At 33.0% G+C, this 17,072-nt stretch overlaps 4 protein-coding genes across 4 annotated transcripts; 1 reads left to right on the top strand and 3 right to left on the bottom strand.

Annotated features, from left to right (window-relative positions):
- The first annotated feature begins 4,641 nt into the window (after positions 1-4,641).
- On the top strand, positions 4,642-8,469 carry LOC101262589 (G-type lectin S-receptor-like serine/threonine-protein kinase At1g11410). The gene is made up of 7 exons (XM_010318333.4): positions 4,642-6,087; positions 6,238-6,366; positions 6,556-6,713; positions 6,870-7,080; positions 7,238-7,475; positions 7,575-7,725; positions 7,927-8,469. Exons 1-7 carry the CDS (start codon positions 4,806-4,808, stop codon positions 8,236-8,238), a joined length of 2,481 nt encoding a protein of 826 aa, XP_010316635.1. The 5' UTR covers positions 4,642-4,805; the 3' UTR covers positions 8,239-8,469.
- A 413-nt stretch (positions 8,470-8,882) lies between these two features.
- Positions 8,883-9,398, bottom strand: LOC109119493 (cysteine-rich receptor-like protein kinase 10). The gene is made up of 2 exons (XM_019212060.1): positions 9,255-9,398; positions 8,883-9,173 (listed from the first exon to the last, which is right to left on the bottom strand). Exons 1-2 carry the CDS (start codon positions 9,396-9,398, stop codon positions 8,883-8,885), a joined length of 435 nt encoding a protein of 144 aa, XP_019067605.1.
- Positions 9,399-9,496: 98 nt separating this feature from the next.
- Positions 9,497-11,478, bottom strand: LOC109119494 (G-type lectin S-receptor-like serine/threonine-protein kinase At1g11330). Its single transcript, XM_019212061.1, has 4 exons — positions 11,268-11,478; positions 10,210-10,418; positions 9,963-10,029; positions 9,497-9,735 (listed from the first exon to the last, which is right to left on the bottom strand). Exons 1-4 carry the CDS (start codon positions 11,476-11,478, stop codon positions 9,497-9,499), a joined length of 726 nt encoding a protein of 241 aa, XP_019067606.1.
- Positions 11,479-12,423: 945 nt separating this feature from the next.
- LOC138342183 (G-type lectin S-receptor-like serine/threonine-protein kinase At2g19130) lies at positions 12,424-12,926 on the bottom strand. Its single transcript, XM_069294389.1, has 2 exons — positions 12,824-12,926; positions 12,424-12,704 (listed from the first exon to the last, which is right to left on the bottom strand). Exons 1-2 carry the CDS (start codon positions 12,924-12,926, stop codon positions 12,424-12,426), a joined length of 384 nt encoding a protein of 127 aa, XP_069150490.1.
- Between the last annotated feature and the right edge of the window lie 4,146 nt (positions 12,927-17,072).

Genomic DNA, 17,072 nt, shown 5'->3' on the forward strand with positions numbered 1-17,072 from the left:
TTTATTTACATATGAAATAAATGGTTAGTAAATATAAATGTGTGGTTGTTTTAACAAAATATAAACTTGTGGATCAATTTTTGTATTAAAATGTCTCAAATTATGATATGAAATCACCGTGTAAGTTCATATTATGCTTTTTAGAGAGTATGAAATTACATCTTATGATATGGAATCATGAGATAGAATCAGCGTGAAATCATATGTTCAAACGCTAATGCCATCTCACGACACCATATTATGATATGATATCACATAGCCAAAATATATTAGATTTTGACTTATTTTTGTTCAATCCATTTTTGATCCCTCAAATTTGTTCCTACTTATCCATTTGTGATGACAAGTTAACTTCCTAAATATATTATTATAGACTATAGTTTATACAATTTAATAAAAACCCGATTCTAGTTGCTAATTAATACTTCGTCTATCTCAAAGAGAATTGTTAGGTTTAAAATGCAAGTTATATGGATCAATACGTCTTATTTTTAGTATGAATTTAAATATTGATATTATTTTATAAAAGGAAAAGGGTTCAAATTTAACTCAAAATTATCTATTTTTGTCCTTCATTGATAGTTGATTCAAATTTGTCTTTGTCATTACTAAACTAGCGTACATTTTCCATTTAAAATATGATTATATCACCATATGGGAAATTCTCCAACTAAATACACTGTTATTTATGATTAATAAAATTTTAAGATGTCCGAAAAAACTTATAATAAAATTAATGAACCACCATTTGATTTTTCAAGTCGTAATATGGTGTCATTTTTTGGGGGTCGACTTCGTAAATATGTTGCAAGAATAAGTCAAATAACATCATTACAATTTACAAGGCATATATTTGTTCCCTTTTCTAGCAAGATTTGTGTTACACGTTAGCATTTCAAATACGATAGCCTACCTAAATTGTACATATATAAATTATAATATACTTGCTTAGTGAAGAGACTGAGTATCACACGTAATGTAGAAAAATTGAAATGTTGATGTTTCTATATCTATGAATATAAAATTTAGAGCTTCAAAAAACAGTCTGAATTTTGAACTGGAAATGTTTAGATGAATTATATCTTGTGTTAATAGGGGATTAAAATATATGTATAGTTATATAAAATAAATTCAAATAATATGTTGTATATGTATTGTAATTTTTTTTGGGAAACTTTCGTAGCCACTTAAAATAGTTTAATTACTCTCCATAGTTATAGTTTGATAATTACAATTCGTAATTACATGTTATATGGAGGAGAGAGACGAGCGAGACTGGAAAAGAGAGGAGAGAGGAGAGAGAGGGGGGGGGGGGGGGGAAAGAGGGGGAGAAAGGTGAATTGTATATGTATATCGGCTATGTGACACCATTTCCTCTTTGTTAGTTCCAAAAAAAATGTCACATTTTCTTATATGGTAAGTAGTTAAAGGTAAATTCCTCTTTTTACCCTTGTTAGTCCCACTTAATTTTAAATAGTACTCTATTACATTTATGAGGAGTGAGAAAAGTGAGTCTACTTTTGAAGGATAATTTAGTAAACAATTCAAAGTCTTCATTTATTTCTTAAACTCCGTAACGGGTCAAATGATGCCACATAAAATGGGACAGAGGGAATAGTATACATATGTATTTGTATTTATGACAAGCGAGAGCGGGAGAGGTAGGAGAGGCGAGCAAGAGAGGGTAGAGAGTGTGAGAGAGGTGAATTGTATATTATACATATACATTTTGTTGAATGCCTTGAATTGGGCCCTTAATTATCTGTCAATTCTGTATTTTGGGCCCAAGCCTGTTAGGACGTAGCTTAGTACTATATATAGACCCTATGGCAAACCCTATTCTGTAATTCTGTTCTTGCCTCTCCATAATAAAACTGCTCCCCCTCTTCCCGTGGACGTAGCCAATTTATTGGTGAACCACGTAAATCTGTTATCTTGTTTTTCGCATTTATATTTTCTCGTATTATATCAAATTCCGCACAACAAATTGGTATCAGAGCATCTCGGTTAATCGGTGTTCTTGGAGAATTTCGAGATGTCTGCTTTGAACGTGAAAATTGACAAATTCACAGGGAGGAACAGTTTCAGTTTATGGCAGGCTGTGAAGAGAATTTTCCAGTACCTTAGAGGTACATCTGACGTTGGTCTCATTTATGGAGGTGATACTCAGTGCTTGGTTACTGGCTATTCTGATTCTGACTATGCTGGAGATGTTGACACAAGAAGATCGATGACTGACTATGTGTTTACCCTTGGAGGATCTGTCGTCAGTTGGAAGGCAACTTTGCAACCTACAGTGACTTTGTCTACTACGAAAGCGGAGTACATGGCCTTGACAGAGGCTGCAAAAGAAGGGATTTGACTGAAAGGGCTGGTTAGTGATCTTGGTCTACATCATGATCAGGCTACGGTGTATTGTGACAGTTTGAGCGCAATTTGTCTAGCCAAGGATCAGGTCCATCATGAGAGAACCAAGCATATTGACGTGAGGTATCATTTTCTGAGAAGTGAGAAGAGAATCAAGGTGAAGAAAGTAGGAACTGCTGATAATCCTGCTGATATGTTCACAAAGCCGGTTCCACAGAGCAAGTTTCAACATTGTTTGGACTTGCTCAACATCAGAAGCTGTTAATTGCCCTGCGGGGCAATTCTAAGGAAGAGGGGGAGGCCTGGCACTATCATAGTGCGTCTGAAGAATCTGTTTGGAGAATTCAAGTCAAGGTGGAGATTTGTTGAATGCCTTGAATTGGGCCCTTAATTATCTGTCAATTCTGTATTTTGGGCCCAAGCCTGTTAGGGCGTAGCTTAACACTATATATAGACGCTATGGCAAACCCTATTCCGTAATTCTGTTCTTGCCTCTCCATAATAAAACTGCTCCCCCTCTTCCCGTGGACGTAGCCAATTTATTGGTGAACCACGTAAATCTGTTGTCTTGTTTTTCGCGTTTATATTTTCTCGTATTATATCAAATTCTGCACAACACATTTGTATATAGGGCAAGCGAGATTGGGAGAGGGAGGAGAGAGGCGAGCAAGATTGGGAGAGGGAGGGGAGAGGCGAGCAAGATTGGGAGAGGGAGGAGAGAGGCGAGCAAGATTGGGAGAGGGAGGAGAGAGTCGAACGAGAGAGTGGAGAGGTGAATTGTATATGTATATAGATTAAATAATTGTATACTATACATATGTATATGTATATTCTGGTGAATTATACATATACAAACGTGACTAATTACACAAATTCGAAGTCAACCCACGCAATTAATGTATAATGTTAGTCGCGAGTGGTAATTATAGCAAAATATAGCTATAATGAGTAATTAAATGGTATAAATTTATTTTATTGCGTAATTTTCCTTTTTTTAATCAAGGTAATTCCGATAAACATCTACCCCGATTAATACAGATCTTTTTTTAAATTATTAATATACTAATAGTGGTGTGACTCAAACAAACTCTTGCTTTCACCCTAACCTCCTAGTTAATGCAACGATTGAATTAGTCAAAAGATTTGTACCTTCAATTTCACAAGCTTCACGACACATAATCACTGAGTCAATTCATGTCTTAAATCAAATCTCATAACTACTCTCTTGAGTCTTGAGTCCACTTCCTCACTAACTTGTTGGACTTTGTTTCTGTATAATTAATTGCTAACGTGAGAGGTTCGTGAATACAAGTAGACATATTGCACGGCTGTAGAAAGTTTGATATATAATCAAGCGAAAATAATGAGTTTTGATCCCCGTGTTATGCATTATTCTAGTTTTGTTCGAGTATAATTTAGGGATAATTGTATATAATAGCAAATTAATAACCTAAAATAAATGGAGTAACTATGGTTTGATTTAATTGTGCTCCATAGCAAACGTTAGCCAAAGTTTGTCAGTCGTCTATCTCCCAAAAATCTCGCTTGCCACTCTCCCATTCTCGCTCGCCACTTTCCCTCTGCTTGCCTCTCTCGCTTTATACAGAAGTGTATAAATTGTGTTTCTGTTTTGTATAAAGCGAGATAAAATTGTATATGCATATGCAAAAACATATATCTTCGTGCTATACACTTAATTATACAATTTACAAACATTTTACTTCAATTCAATTGTAGACAAATGCAAATTTTATACAAATATTGCAGCGAAAAATGCCAACGAATTATACTATTGCAGTGAAATACATTTTTCTCTCGCTTTATACAACAGAAGTGTATATATTGTGTTTCTGTTTTTGTATAAAGAAGCGAGAGAAAAACATATATCTTCTTTATATACACTTATAATTATGCAATATACATACAGTTTACTTCGATTCAATTGTATGCAAAACAAATTTTATACAAATATTGCTGTGAAATAGGTAGTGAATTATACAATTGTGCATTATACAATTGCAGTGAAATAGGATAGCGAATTATACAATTGCAGTGAAATAGGCCAGCGAATTATACAATTGTATATATATATCGAATTATACAATTTTATGTTTGCTATGGAGCGCAATTATGCAAACTTTGTTATAACTACAAATATGAATTTTTTGTTTGCTATATGTGAAAGTTACCCTATAATTTATTTGATCCCACACAAATTCAGTCCAACCTACTCATTTGACATGCCTATACGCAAAGATAGTCCAACAAGTTAGTACGAAAGTGAACTCTCGGGAGTAGTTATAATCTTGATATTTAGTATATGGGGTCCCTATCCACCTAACTCTCTGTAGGCAAAATTTAATGCCTTTCATTTTGGTCCAGAGTTTGAAGTTTTAGGAACCTAAACAGAGAAGATTACCTGTTAGAAAGCATCAGTTATGTGTCAGAAGAAAGTGTTGTTGATAGTATTTGTTTCATTTCTTGTCCCATTTTGTAGTTCCATTGATACTATTTCCTTTAACCAAACTCTCAAAGATGGTGATTTGTTGATCTCTTCAGGGAAATCTTTTGCTTTGGGTTTCTTTGGGAATTCCCCTGGTAAACGTTACATCGGAATTTGGTATAACAATGTTCCTGAACTTACTGTTGTTTGGGTTGCCAACAGAGATAACCCTGTTAATGGCACATCTGGGATTCTCACCATCGATTCAACTGGGAATCTTGTTATACGTCTCGATGCGGAAAGAAAAACTGCAGCCTGGAGAACAAATGTTTCTTCAGCTAGGAAACGAGCAGACTCGTATACAGCTAAGCTGGAGGATTCAGGGAATTTTGTGTTGTTTCAAGACTCCAAAATGGATGTTATTGAATGGCAGAGCTTTGATTATCCTACCAATACTCTGCTTCCTTCAATGAAATATGGGATAGACAAGAGAACGGGATTGAACCGGTTTCTGACATCATGGAAATCGTTGATCGATCCAGGCACTGGAGAGTATCGTTACACAATGGAGCTCAATGGGACACCTCAAGTTTTCTTGTACAAGAACTCTAGCAGGATTTGGCGGACAGGATCCTGGACGGGTCATGGTTGGAGTGGTGTACCAGAAATGAGCCCGCGATTCATCTTCAGCCTTAGTTATGTAGACAATGATACCGAGGTTTCCTTGACATATGGCATACATGACAGTTCAATAATCTCAAGAATGGTCCTGAATGAATCTGGGATCGTGAACCGGTTAACTTGGCAAGAGAGTGAGCGAAAGTGGGTGCAATTCTGGTCTGCCCCTAAAGACCCTTGTGACAATTATGAACATTGTGGAGCATTTAGCAATTGCAATCTGCTCAATTTGGCTGAATTCGAATGCAGTTGTCTTCCAGGGTACGAACCAAAGCTAAGCCGACAATGGTTCTTAAGAGATGGCTCTCATGGATGTTTGAGGAAGAAAAATGAAGAGGTGTGCAACAGTGGTGAAGGGTTTGTCACATTAAGTCATGTGAAGATCCCCGACACGGGTGCAGCTCGGATGAACAAGAGCATGGGATTGAAGGACTGTGAAGAGTTGTGTCTGAAGAATTGCTCCTGCACAGCCTATGCAAGTGCTAATATTAGTGCCGGAGGAAGTGGATGCATCACTTGGTATGGTGAGTTGATAGACATAAAGCAATTTACAGATGGAGCCCAAGATTTATATATCAGAGTCTCTGCATCTGATTTAGGTAAGGAGTTAACTTAATATATTGTGTGAGGATTTAGGTAATTCAATATTATGTGGAGAAGAATGTGCAAGTTGGTCATTTTTTGTTAGTAGTAGTACACAGTATCTAACCCTGGTGTTCACTGGAAGTTCTCATTTTTTGTTTGTTCAGCGCAATTCTCGAAGATTTCAAGAGGTCATAATAGGAAAAGAATGATAGGGATTCTAGTAGGGTCTGCTGCAGCAATAATTCTTGCACTCTCTTTGGCATGTTGTTTGGTGATCAATATAAGGGGAAATGGTAAGGATATTATTCTATATCATAATTTAATCGAACATTATTTTCAGTATCTGTATGGCAGCAGCTATAATGGTGAAGTAACTTTAGAAACCTAGAGCTCCTTCTACCTTTCAATATCGTGCAGCAAAAAAAAAAATGGCACAACTGCAAATTTCATTTGATCCTAATCTGTGTTTGCTGATGTCACAGATAATGAAAGAAGTGAAAGTTTAGCATCCTATGACGGCATGGAAGAAAGTAAACATGCAGAAATCACTATCTTTGATCTAACCACAATAACTAATGCCACTGATCAGTTCTCTGATGCTAACAAACTTGGTGAAGGAGGATTTGGTAGCGTATACAAGGTAACAACTCCCAAATATGATTAAATTCCTAGCGATCAACATTATCTTTATAGGTGGCTGCAAATACATGTAATAATAATTGTTAAACCAAGCTTTTCACCCTTAAGAAAAAGAAGAAGGTACGTGTACTAAATAATAATCTGGATTCAATATCAGGGTCACCTGACAGATGGACAAGTAATAGCTGTCAAAAGACTTTCAGTAACTTCGGGGCAAGGGACGGAGGAGTTCAAGAATGAAGTCACAGTAATTGCAAGACTTCAGCACAGAAATTTGGTGAGGCTTTTAGGATGTTGCGTTCAACGAGGAGAGAAGATGTTGGTTTATGAATATATGCCAAACAAATCCTTGGACAGTTTTATTTTTGGTAAGGAACATCTCCAGGACCGAAATTTCTTTCATTGACCTCCAGTCTCTACATGCTTTTACATGTTTACTGATGATTAATGATTACTGCTTTAACGTGTGTGTGTGTGTGTCCCTAAAAAGATCTCTTATTCACCAACTTTCAAACGGTGATCTAGATAAAACAAAAGGGTCTTTGTTGGATTGGGGAAAACGGTTTGGAATCATACATGGGATTGCACGAGGAATGTTATACCTTCACCAAGACTCTAGACTAAGAATTATTCATAGAGACCTAAAAGCAAGCAATGTTTTACTCGATGCCTCCATGCAACCGAAAATATCAGACTTTGGAATGGCCAGAATATTTGGAGGTGACCAAATGGAAGCAAACACAAATCGAGTTGTTGGAACATAGTAAGTATGTCAAGTTGTGTATAAACATATACAACTTTTATCAAACATGTGCATGTGATCGTTAAAATGATAAATCTTGATATTGTTTATCTATTGCAGTGGTTATATGTCACCTGAATATGCAATGGTAGGGCATTTTTCAGCAAAATCTGATGTTTTCAGTTTCGGGGTTTTGTGTTTGGAAATTATCACTGGCCGAAAAAACAACAGTCATAAGGATCAGGAGCAATCTCGCCATTTAGTTGGATATGTAAGTACAAACATATATATGTGAACAGTTGCCTTACACATAAGCTGTGTCACAGATGGTAGTACTGCAAATAATAATATGAAAACAATCCCCTTTCAAGTTCTTGAAGTACTGAATAGACCGAGATTTTGTATTTCAGAATTTCTATTTCTGGTGTTATAGTCGCCTCTCTAATAGAGCAGAAATTGCTCTCTATTTCAGGTTTGGGATCTTTGGAAGGATGAAAAGGCTTTAAATGCTGTTGATCCATTGTTAAGTGGCTCATATGAAGCTTGTGAAGTTTTGAGATGCATCCACATTGGCCTTTTGTGTGTACAACCGTTTACTGATGACAGACCTACTATGTCAGAAGTGGTCTTCATGCTGTGCAATGAAACAAATCTTCCTTTCCCTAAACAACCTAGCCTTATATTCAGATCAGAGAATCATAGTTCAGTTAAAAACTCTTCATCAGCAAGTATAGCAACATCTTCTGTTAACGATATGTCTATTTCAACAGTTCATGGTCGCTAGAGCTTATGCTAACTATTCAATAACTATTTCGAAAGAAATACAAAATTCCTTTTTCTTTACTATCTAACTTATGATTCCCCATGGTCCATGTTATAGACTTAAAGGTAGGTGGGTGGCAAAGGATTGATAGGAAAGAAGCATAAACACAGAGGGTTTCTACTCCATCTGTGAATTAAATGGCGCCCTTTGTCAGTTGTGTTAAGGCAGTTAATGGAAGCGCATTCACATTCAGAAGTGTTTGATATTTGCCACAGTTCATGTTTTCTTAAAGTCTACTCTGTGTTCATCAATGCTCTAAAAGCAATCCTGCTAGCAACAAAAAAAAATTCAATTTTCTTTATTGATTTAGAGGATAGTAATTTGGTTGTAGAGTTTTGTCAATTAATGAGGTAGTTAACTATTATTAGTCGGTTATGTTTTTCCTCAAAACATTGTGTATAAAAAAATACAAACGTGTAAGTAATCTTATGAAAGATTTTAACTTTGTTTTCATAATTAGATCATGAGATAGATCTCTGTCAAAGACAACAGTAGTATTATGATCATGAATAAGAGCATAGAGGACCACCTCATACTTTGATAAGTAATGACAACTAGTTACATTTAATCAACAGGTAACATAAATACATAAAAACATCAGACAACTAACAAACATAAGGTGCTGTAATTGTCACCTCATTGATCGAAGATGATGCTATTTCTGTAGTAATCAAGTCTGAGTTAGGAGTAATGAAGAGCTGCTTCGGGTAGGGAACCGTTGCTTCAATACTTAGCATGGACAGAATTGTTGGCATGGTTGGTCTGTCTGCTGCGTTGAGTTGCAAACACAATAGTCCTACTAGAATGCAGCGTAATGCTTCCTCACTGGGACATGAATCAACTATTGATGGATCTACCAGATCAAAAGCCTTACCATCATTCCATAACTCCCAGGCCTGAAGCAGCAGTTCACTTAGCAAATAAGTTTGATTATTAAATCAAAAGATAGTTTCAAATGTTTGTATCTTAAAACTCACTCTTCGTATCAAATTAGGAGGGGAATCACTATTATAAGAGACCATATTCCTTTTTCCACTTATGACCTCCAATAATATAACACCAAAGCTGAAGACATCAGATTTTACTGAGAAGAGACCAGCTCGAGCATATTCAGGTGACATATAGCCATTGCAAAGGGAAAGGGCAATAATGAGTGCGCAAAGTATTGATAAATGGTAAGGATGCGACAGAGAAATCCCTTTTGGTATTTTCTTGCTTACTATGTTCCAACAAGTCGAAGAGTCTTAGCTTCATTCTGGTTTCCACTAAATATTCTAGCAGTACCAAAATCTGATATTTTGGGGTTCATATCTTCATCTAAAAGAATGTTGCTGGCTTTCAGATCACGGTGTATTATTCTTAATCTTGAGTCCTGATGAAGATAGAGTATCCCTCTAGCGATTCCAATAATGATTTCATACCGCCTTCTGCAATCAAGCAACAACTTCCTGCTCTCGTCTAAGTTGTTCATATTAAATTTATCCAGTAAGCACTACTTAGGAGGAAATAGTTAACATAACATCAGATAAGAAGTTATCATACCAAATATGAATTAGTCTAGACTTTTGTTTGGCATATATTCGTAGATCAACATTTTCTCCACTTCTTCTTCACAGCAGCCAAGAAGCCTAACAAGATTCTGTGTTGAAGTTTAGCAATGAGAAGGACCTAAGTTTTGAACTCACTAATTCCTTGCTGTGATTGAGTTGATAGGCTTTTCACAGCTATTTTCTGCCCATCTGGCAATTGACCCTAGAAATTGCAATGCAATTATCACGCCATTAAAACACAAGTATGGAAAAGATTTTAGTTAAAACCATTACCTACCAGTTCACCTCAAGAGAGACTTTTTCCCATTTTCTTTGGGCCTGAGTAGAATCTAGTGTTGCAGTTATTCAGTTGTCAATATATTTCCTTATGTAGTATTAATACCTTAAAAGCAGGCCCAAAACCTCCTTCTCCAAGTTTATTGTCAGGTGAAAAATTGCCTGTCACAGCTTTCAACTCACGTGATTCAAAGAACTTCAGCTCGATGGAACATGTCTTTTCTTGTCCCTTTTTACTGGAAGTTGCAGGTTTTGACAAGTTAGTTGCTGATTTAGAAAGTAACATTTTCCTGAACTTTTTCTTACCCAAAATCCCTGATGTAAATCAATATAAACAGGAAGTTTATTGATGAGTTTAGAAGAAGCTGGACATGGGCAATTTTAACTTTTACCTAAGCATATGATTCGGAGGATATAATTTCCTTCCCATGACTAATTAAATCAAAGGTTACATTTTGATTAACCTCTTTCAGTCATGCCAGATAGAAGTGAAACTTAAGTTACTCAACTGCTACTAGCAAGAATTAGAATGTACCTTTTTCCTTGAGTTTTATTCTCCATAGAAAGTAACAGCATGTACCACAGACAAAAATTGCAGAGGTGATGGATACTACTAGTGCTACCAGTAGTAGTTTCTTCTTTCCTAAACAATAAGGGAGATCAAGAAAGGAGAAAAATTAACATATTTTTGGTTGAAAAGGAGCACATTAGAAATAAGACGCAGCTTGCGAGTGTTATTCTTACAATAACTTGTATTTATGAAGTTAATGAACAGAAACAGAAACAAGATGAAGCAGAAAAAATTTAAAATAGAAGAATTAATCCGAATCCACAGGAACTACTGTATGTCCTTAAGAAATTTAATCCCCTCACTGTACCCAAGGTTATGGATTAATTTCTCCCAAGATAAAACGGATTAAACCTGTTAAAGAAATAGCGGTACCTCAAACTTCTTTAACTTCAACGAACTGAAGAACAGCAATAAGTCACACAGACTCAGTCGATCGACACTTTGATTTTATTTGAGAGAAAAATAAATGCAGAGAAAGAAAAAATTTCAGTGATTAAAAAATAATCAAAAATTGACTTCCTTTTATAGCCATTTTCAGCAAGGAACCTGTCTGTTCAGTGAAATCTGTTCAAATCCAACAGCGAGTACCTAACCTTTGTTCGAGCGCTCAAAAAGCTTAATGTTGAACTCTAATTGACTTGAATTAGATAGATCAACCAAATCGATATACCATAATAAGCACTCTTCACTACTGCTGTAAGCATATGCATTGCATGAGCAATTGGATGAACATATATATTCACAAATCTGATCATTTCCTCCTTTCATTGATTCAGATGACACGGGAAGTTTAACATTTGGCATACGGATAAATTTTTTATTATTACTGCCACACTACTGCGGAATTTTTGTCACGCACCCACATGGATAGTTTGTACCATCCCAATCTAATTTAAATATCGATTCATATCCTTTTAAACATTCATAGGGTGGACTGGCATTCCTATCACAAATTCCAAAAGCACCACAGAAATTTATTCGGTCACAATTATCAGTAGGTCTAGATCACACTAACTGCCAACTCTGATGGTCATTAGACCAGAACCATTGCTTCATCGACCCATTAAATTCTAGGACAGTACGAGAAAAGTCGGATTCACCAAAGATATTGCAAGTGATGTATTTACTATATTCAGTTGGATCATAACTGAACTCGAATAAATCCTTATAATAACTTTGTTGTGCTAGAATAGCAAACCCTCCTTCATTCCAAGGCCCAGACCTCCATTCGTCCTTGAAATTACGTTGAACAACTAACTCACCATTTTGATTCTGGCCTAATTGTTAAATTTGACAAGATTAAAAAAATGGATTAATGAGAAGATATGGTAGTTAGGAGGATAATTTTTCATTGGTAGAAAAATCAAGATAGCAACTTTTGTAGGTGAAATTTAGGTGAACCATAAATTGATTTCACAAGGTAAATTTCGACATTTTGACATATTGTGATGTCATGTATGGCATCAATAGGAAGAACTCACTCCTATAAATAGGTAGCTCCTAATTCATTTGTAACACACCTCTAACTTGCCTTTTCATCTCCTAAGACATTTGTTCTTCTTTCTCTCTTGTAGTATTTCACTTATACTCTTTTGGGGTGAAATAAATATTGGTTGTGTCCGAGGAGTAGGTAAAAGAAAACAAAAAGTTTACCGAACCTCGTTAATTCCTGGTGTTCTTTCTATTGTTGTCTCATTTACTATTTATTAGCTACATTTTTAGATATAGCAGTTGTGATTCCATCACTCTCTATATATTCGGCTTCCGCAACACTAATTGCAAAGGGTAGCTTCCTGAAGCTGGATCATTCAGATTCCTCCAAGAAGTAAGTTTCTGGAGTGTGTTCCTGGACTTGCTAAATCCAATCATCGCACCAGGCAGCCACGTATCTGTAGGATAATTAAAGCTCTGCCACTGTCTGTCAATGCCATTTGTCAAAACAAGATTTCCGGAGTCAAGAAGTACTGCTTTATTGGCATATGCTGAAGGTGTGGATAAACTAGAACTCCAAACTCTTAATTTACGTGCATCTAAGAGTTGTAGATTTCCATCAGACAGCTTTAGATGAGAATTATTGAATGGAGGCCGAATAGGGTTGTTTTGCTATCCAAACCACGGTTTTGGGCTTTATGTTTGTATACCATAATACCAATAAAAAGCTTCTCAGTATTACCTGGACAGAAGAAACCGAGTTCAAAGATCCCTTGTTTGGATACTAAAGTATCTTCTGTGGAAAAGGAAATTCCAGGCATTCCCACTGGATGTACTTGCTTCAATTAAAGTCCAAAAGGCGGCTGATAACGAATTTCATCTAACCTTGCTAATTGTTAATGAACACTTCTCCCAGTGAATGAAATGGAATATAATCCTGAATTTTACTGATTCTTAAACTGAAAGATGTCTAGCTACTTCTTTGGTGATTTGAGTAAAAATGGAGGGGAAAGATGTAAAATGATGATTGATTAAAATATAAATGAAGTATAAAAAAAGAAGTTACTGTTGGAAGATGAAAGAAGAAAATTTTAATGAGTGAAATAAATTTTAGAGTTTCTTTCTATACACAAGAATTGTAGAGAAAGTAAATAAAAAGTTTTTCTTGAAAAAGTTAAATTTACAGAATAAATTACGAAATCATTAAAAGAGACGTGAAAAATTGAAGGTCAAATACTACTAAAATAAATATAAAAAAAATAGAGATGAAATTTTATTTTAAAAGATGCATGAATCTCATTTAAATTTTTGTCTTTAAGGAATAATTACTCATTTTTATTTTTTTAAAAATTGTGTGAGAAATTTGAAAGCTCAAGATTTTAAAATGAGAATAAGAAAGATTAAATATGTATATATAAAAAAATTATAAAAGTTTTAATTAAGTAGAAGGGCAAAATAGTAAGTTTTCCGCTTATAATAATATATGATAATATAATATGATATTTAAAATTATAATGTTAATTTAGTATAGGGGTAAAACAATAATTCAACTTTGCAGTTTGAATCTTTCTATTTATAATAATATTAGATTTAGGAACGTACGTTGCACGTTTATTCCAAGATACTTCATATAAATTTTGTATCTTAAAATTTATCATTGTTTCGGTAGAAATTACATATATCTTCCTAGTAAAAATATTATATCTTTAATTATAAAATTGACTAAAAGTGCATAATGTAAAAATAACTACCACACAAATTCAATATTCCACTGAAGATATTAAAATATAACATGATAGGTTAATGTATACAAAGCAACAGGTCATAGTAAATTATAAATAATAATAACACAACAATAGAAAGTATGTTGTACAATAACAACAAGCAAGAAACATAAATGTTAAACTAAATAAATAAAAAGAGACGAGAAAAGAGAGCATAGAGATTTTCTCATTTTTTTCAATTGGTTTAAATTTATATATTATTGTGTGAAATGTCACTATTTATTATTGGATAACATTGAGAAATACAAAGAGTTGTCATAAATAAATATTAATCCATTTGAGATTATCGATGAGAAATGAAAGTAATGAACATAATGAATATAATTAGTGAGAGTCACGTACATTTACAAGTTGATGGTAAGTTATGTATGCTAATATGATGATTTACTATTTACTATTTAATTTATTAAACAATTTATAAAATTTAAATGTACTGTGTAAACAAAACTGTAATCTAAGAATAAAATATATAAAAGAATTCAAATATATTAAATCTGTAATGGAAAATCATTATGACTAAGTATTAAAAAATTTATACGAAAATACACCATTCAATCAAATACATTCTTAAAATAAAATTACAAATACAAAAAAAAAACATCAAATATGGGAGCAAGTTTAGCATAAGGCTACCAACAAAAATGCAAATTGATAATGTAAATTGAAGACATTCCTTTCCTTATTTTTAAAACATTCCTTTTCCTGTTTTTTATTGATAATGCAAATTGAAAAAAAGCTATAGTAATAAACATTCAACCTTTGACCATAAAAAAAGTTAAAAGTTTTGGAAGAGAAGTTAACGAAAGCAACATTCAACTACATAAATGGAGGGGTCTTATCATAGTTCTAATCTCGGCAAATTACAAAAATAAATGCATCAAACTCCGATATTCTAGTAATTGAAGTGTTATTCATCCCTATAATTACATTACGCCTTGTAATCTTGACAGAAATCCTCTTTGCCTTGAAATTTTCTTCACTTGATTAAAGCTTCTCTAGTCTTCCACACACAAAAATTGTAACACGTATAAATCTTTCTATGGAAATACTATTAGAAAATTTTCGTAGAAAGATTTGTATTTATAGGGAAAAAATATAGTTTTGGAATATGAAGATTCACTTACAAAGTTGAAAGGTCAAGTATTATTACAAATTAAAGACAAATATTAATTAAAAATATAAATTTATTTGGAAGATGAAACACATACATGTATCTATTCAAAGGGATAACTCTTATTTTTAATTTTTGTTCTATTTAATTTACTCACATGTGTATACCAATTAAATAAAAATAGTATAGAAATTCTACTATTTACTATTTAATTAATTATTTATTTAATAACATTTGAATTTAGCATAAGGGTAAAATTGTAATTCAACTTTTCTACTTTGGAGCTTCCCACTTATAATAATACTAGTCTTTGGGACGTGCTCTGCACGTTTATCCCATATTATTATCATTATAAAAAAAAATTTACATTTTTTTCAAAATTTGAGAGTTTCTCCTTTTATAGTCGTATGCATAACAAGAAGTTGTTGTCGAATGAAAGTAATATTTTGCAAATGTTGGACAGAAAATTGATCAACATACGTCTTCTTTAATAAGGCTAGAATATTATTGTCAATTTTATAATATACACCTAAAAAAAGTAGTAATTATATATATTATGATGAAGATAAAATGAATCAATATATATTAATTACAATTGCACCTACATGTATCATTTCTTTGAATCAAGATTGAGATTTCTTTAACATAATAATATTATTTGTATGGTTAAAATATAATCGTATTACGAAATATAATAAGAATCAATCTCTATTCAAGAACATTTTCTTTCATATGAAAATTTGACATAAGAATATTACTTTTATTGTTTAAGTATAATTGCATTAAGAAATATAATAAGAATCAATCTTTATTAAAGAACAAGAGACTTGATATAAAAACTTAAAGAATGTTAAAAAAATATAAAATCTAAATATCCTGAAAATTACTAAGACAATTTCTCAAATCTCAAAAATCTTATTTCTATATCACATTTTGTACAAACTATATTTTATGTATGTGAAATAATAAAATTGATTAAAAAAAGAGGGAGAGAGTTGTAAATAGCATATTCATTATGTACCTGATGGTGAGAAGTGAGAGTGCGCACAATTGCCGAATAAAATCTAAAATACAGAAAAAAAAATATTTAGCAAACTGAAGGAAATCTTCATATATTAAATATATATTGTTGAGAACTAAAATGAACATAAGAGGAATAAAGTAGTTATCAATCAACAATATATTATATATTCAAAATTTTATGGCATATAGCTGCTAATGATCTATATATTCTTTCCGTCCCGTTTTATGTGACATTATTTCTTTTTTTGTCAGTATTATATAAAGCTTAAAGATGAAAGATAAATGTGAATTGAATTGTAGAAAATCAGTGCACATGACTATATATTACTCCAATTCTATTTAACAAGGAACATGAAAAGTTCATATAACTTTTGGAAGCTCAAGGAAAAAAATAGTAAATGTGGGATATAAATCAGTAGGATTATAAATTGAGTTCAAGTAATTTGTATTAAGTTAATTAATGGGGAGATGAAAGATTTCTATAAATATAGTTAAATTACGGATAAATAACTTGTTTTTAAAATGATTACTCAACTTTTAATTATTTAATATTTTATTATTTACATGTTTTATAATATTTTTATTTAGTCTTTGAGCAAAATGGTAATCCAATTTTTAATGTTGGAGCTTCTCACTTATAATAATACAAGTACTTATAATAATACAAGTACGTAAGAATCACATAGTCCATTCTTCAGAAATTTTCTCTCCAAACATTGAATTAATTACATATCTTTTTTTCCCTCAACTTATTCATTTGTCAAATTTCATCAAGAGTAATCTCTTTATTCATTTGATCTTCCGCTTTAGCCACTCATCATTTCAGTTATGTTTTACATCTTAATATCCATGTAATATTTACCTAACTAATGGATCAGTTATAGACTTTTGGGTTTTTTCATTAAATTAGTAATCATGGATATGAAATATTTGACAATATTGTAGTTAATATTGAAGGGATAACTTATTTTAAAGATTAAATAACAATATTTGGTAAAATTTGCATTGGTAAATGTAGAACACACTAATGACAGAAATTTGAATAGACG

Source organism: Solanum lycopersicum, chromosome 2 (genome assembly GCF_036512215.1).
Source record: "Solanum lycopersicum chromosome 2, SLM_r2.1".
In the NCBI taxonomy this organism is placed as follows: Eukaryota; Viridiplantae; Streptophyta; class Magnoliopsida; order Solanales; family Solanaceae; genus Solanum; species Solanum lycopersicum.

Coding starts and splice junctions, on each gene's coding strand:
- LOC109119494 (XM_019212061.1), bottom strand. CDS start 11,478: ATGCCAAATGTTAAACTTCCCGTGTCATCTGAATCAATGAAAGGAGGA. Junction 10,030..10,209: donor GTTTTGGGCCTGCTTTTAAG/GTATTAATACTA, acceptor TGCAATTTCTAG/GGTCAATTGCCAGATGGGCA. Junction 9,736..9,962: donor TCAATCACAGCAAGGAATTA/GTGAGTTCAAAA, acceptor TGAACAACTTAG/ACGAGAGCAGGAAGTTGTTG.
- LOC101262589 (XM_010318333.4), top strand. CDS start 4,806: ATGTGTCAGAAGAAAGTGTTGTTGATAGTATTTGTTTCATTTCTTGTC. Junction 7,476..7,574: donor AATCGAGTTGTTGGAACATA/GTAAGTATGTCA, acceptor TATCTATTGCAG/TGGTTATATGTCACCTGAAT. Junction 7,726..7,926: donor CTCGCCATTTAGTTGGATAT/GTAAGTACAAAC, acceptor TCTCTATTTCAG/GTTTGGGATCTTTGGAAGGA.
- LOC109119493 (XM_019212060.1), bottom strand. CDS start 9,398: ATGTCACCTGAATATGCTCGAGCTGGTCTCTTCTCAGTAAAATCTGAT. Junction 9,174..9,254: donor CTCCTAATTTGATACGAAGA/GTGAGTTTTAAG, acceptor CTGCTGCTTCAG/GCCTGGGAGTTATGGAATGA.
- LOC138342183 (XM_069294389.1), bottom strand. CDS start 12,926: ATGCCTGGAATTTCCTTTTCCACAGAAGATACTTTAGTATCCAAACAA. Junction 12,705..12,823: donor TACTGAGAAGCTTTTTATTG/GTATTATGGTAT, acceptor TACAACTCTTAG/ATGCACGTAAATTAAGAGTT.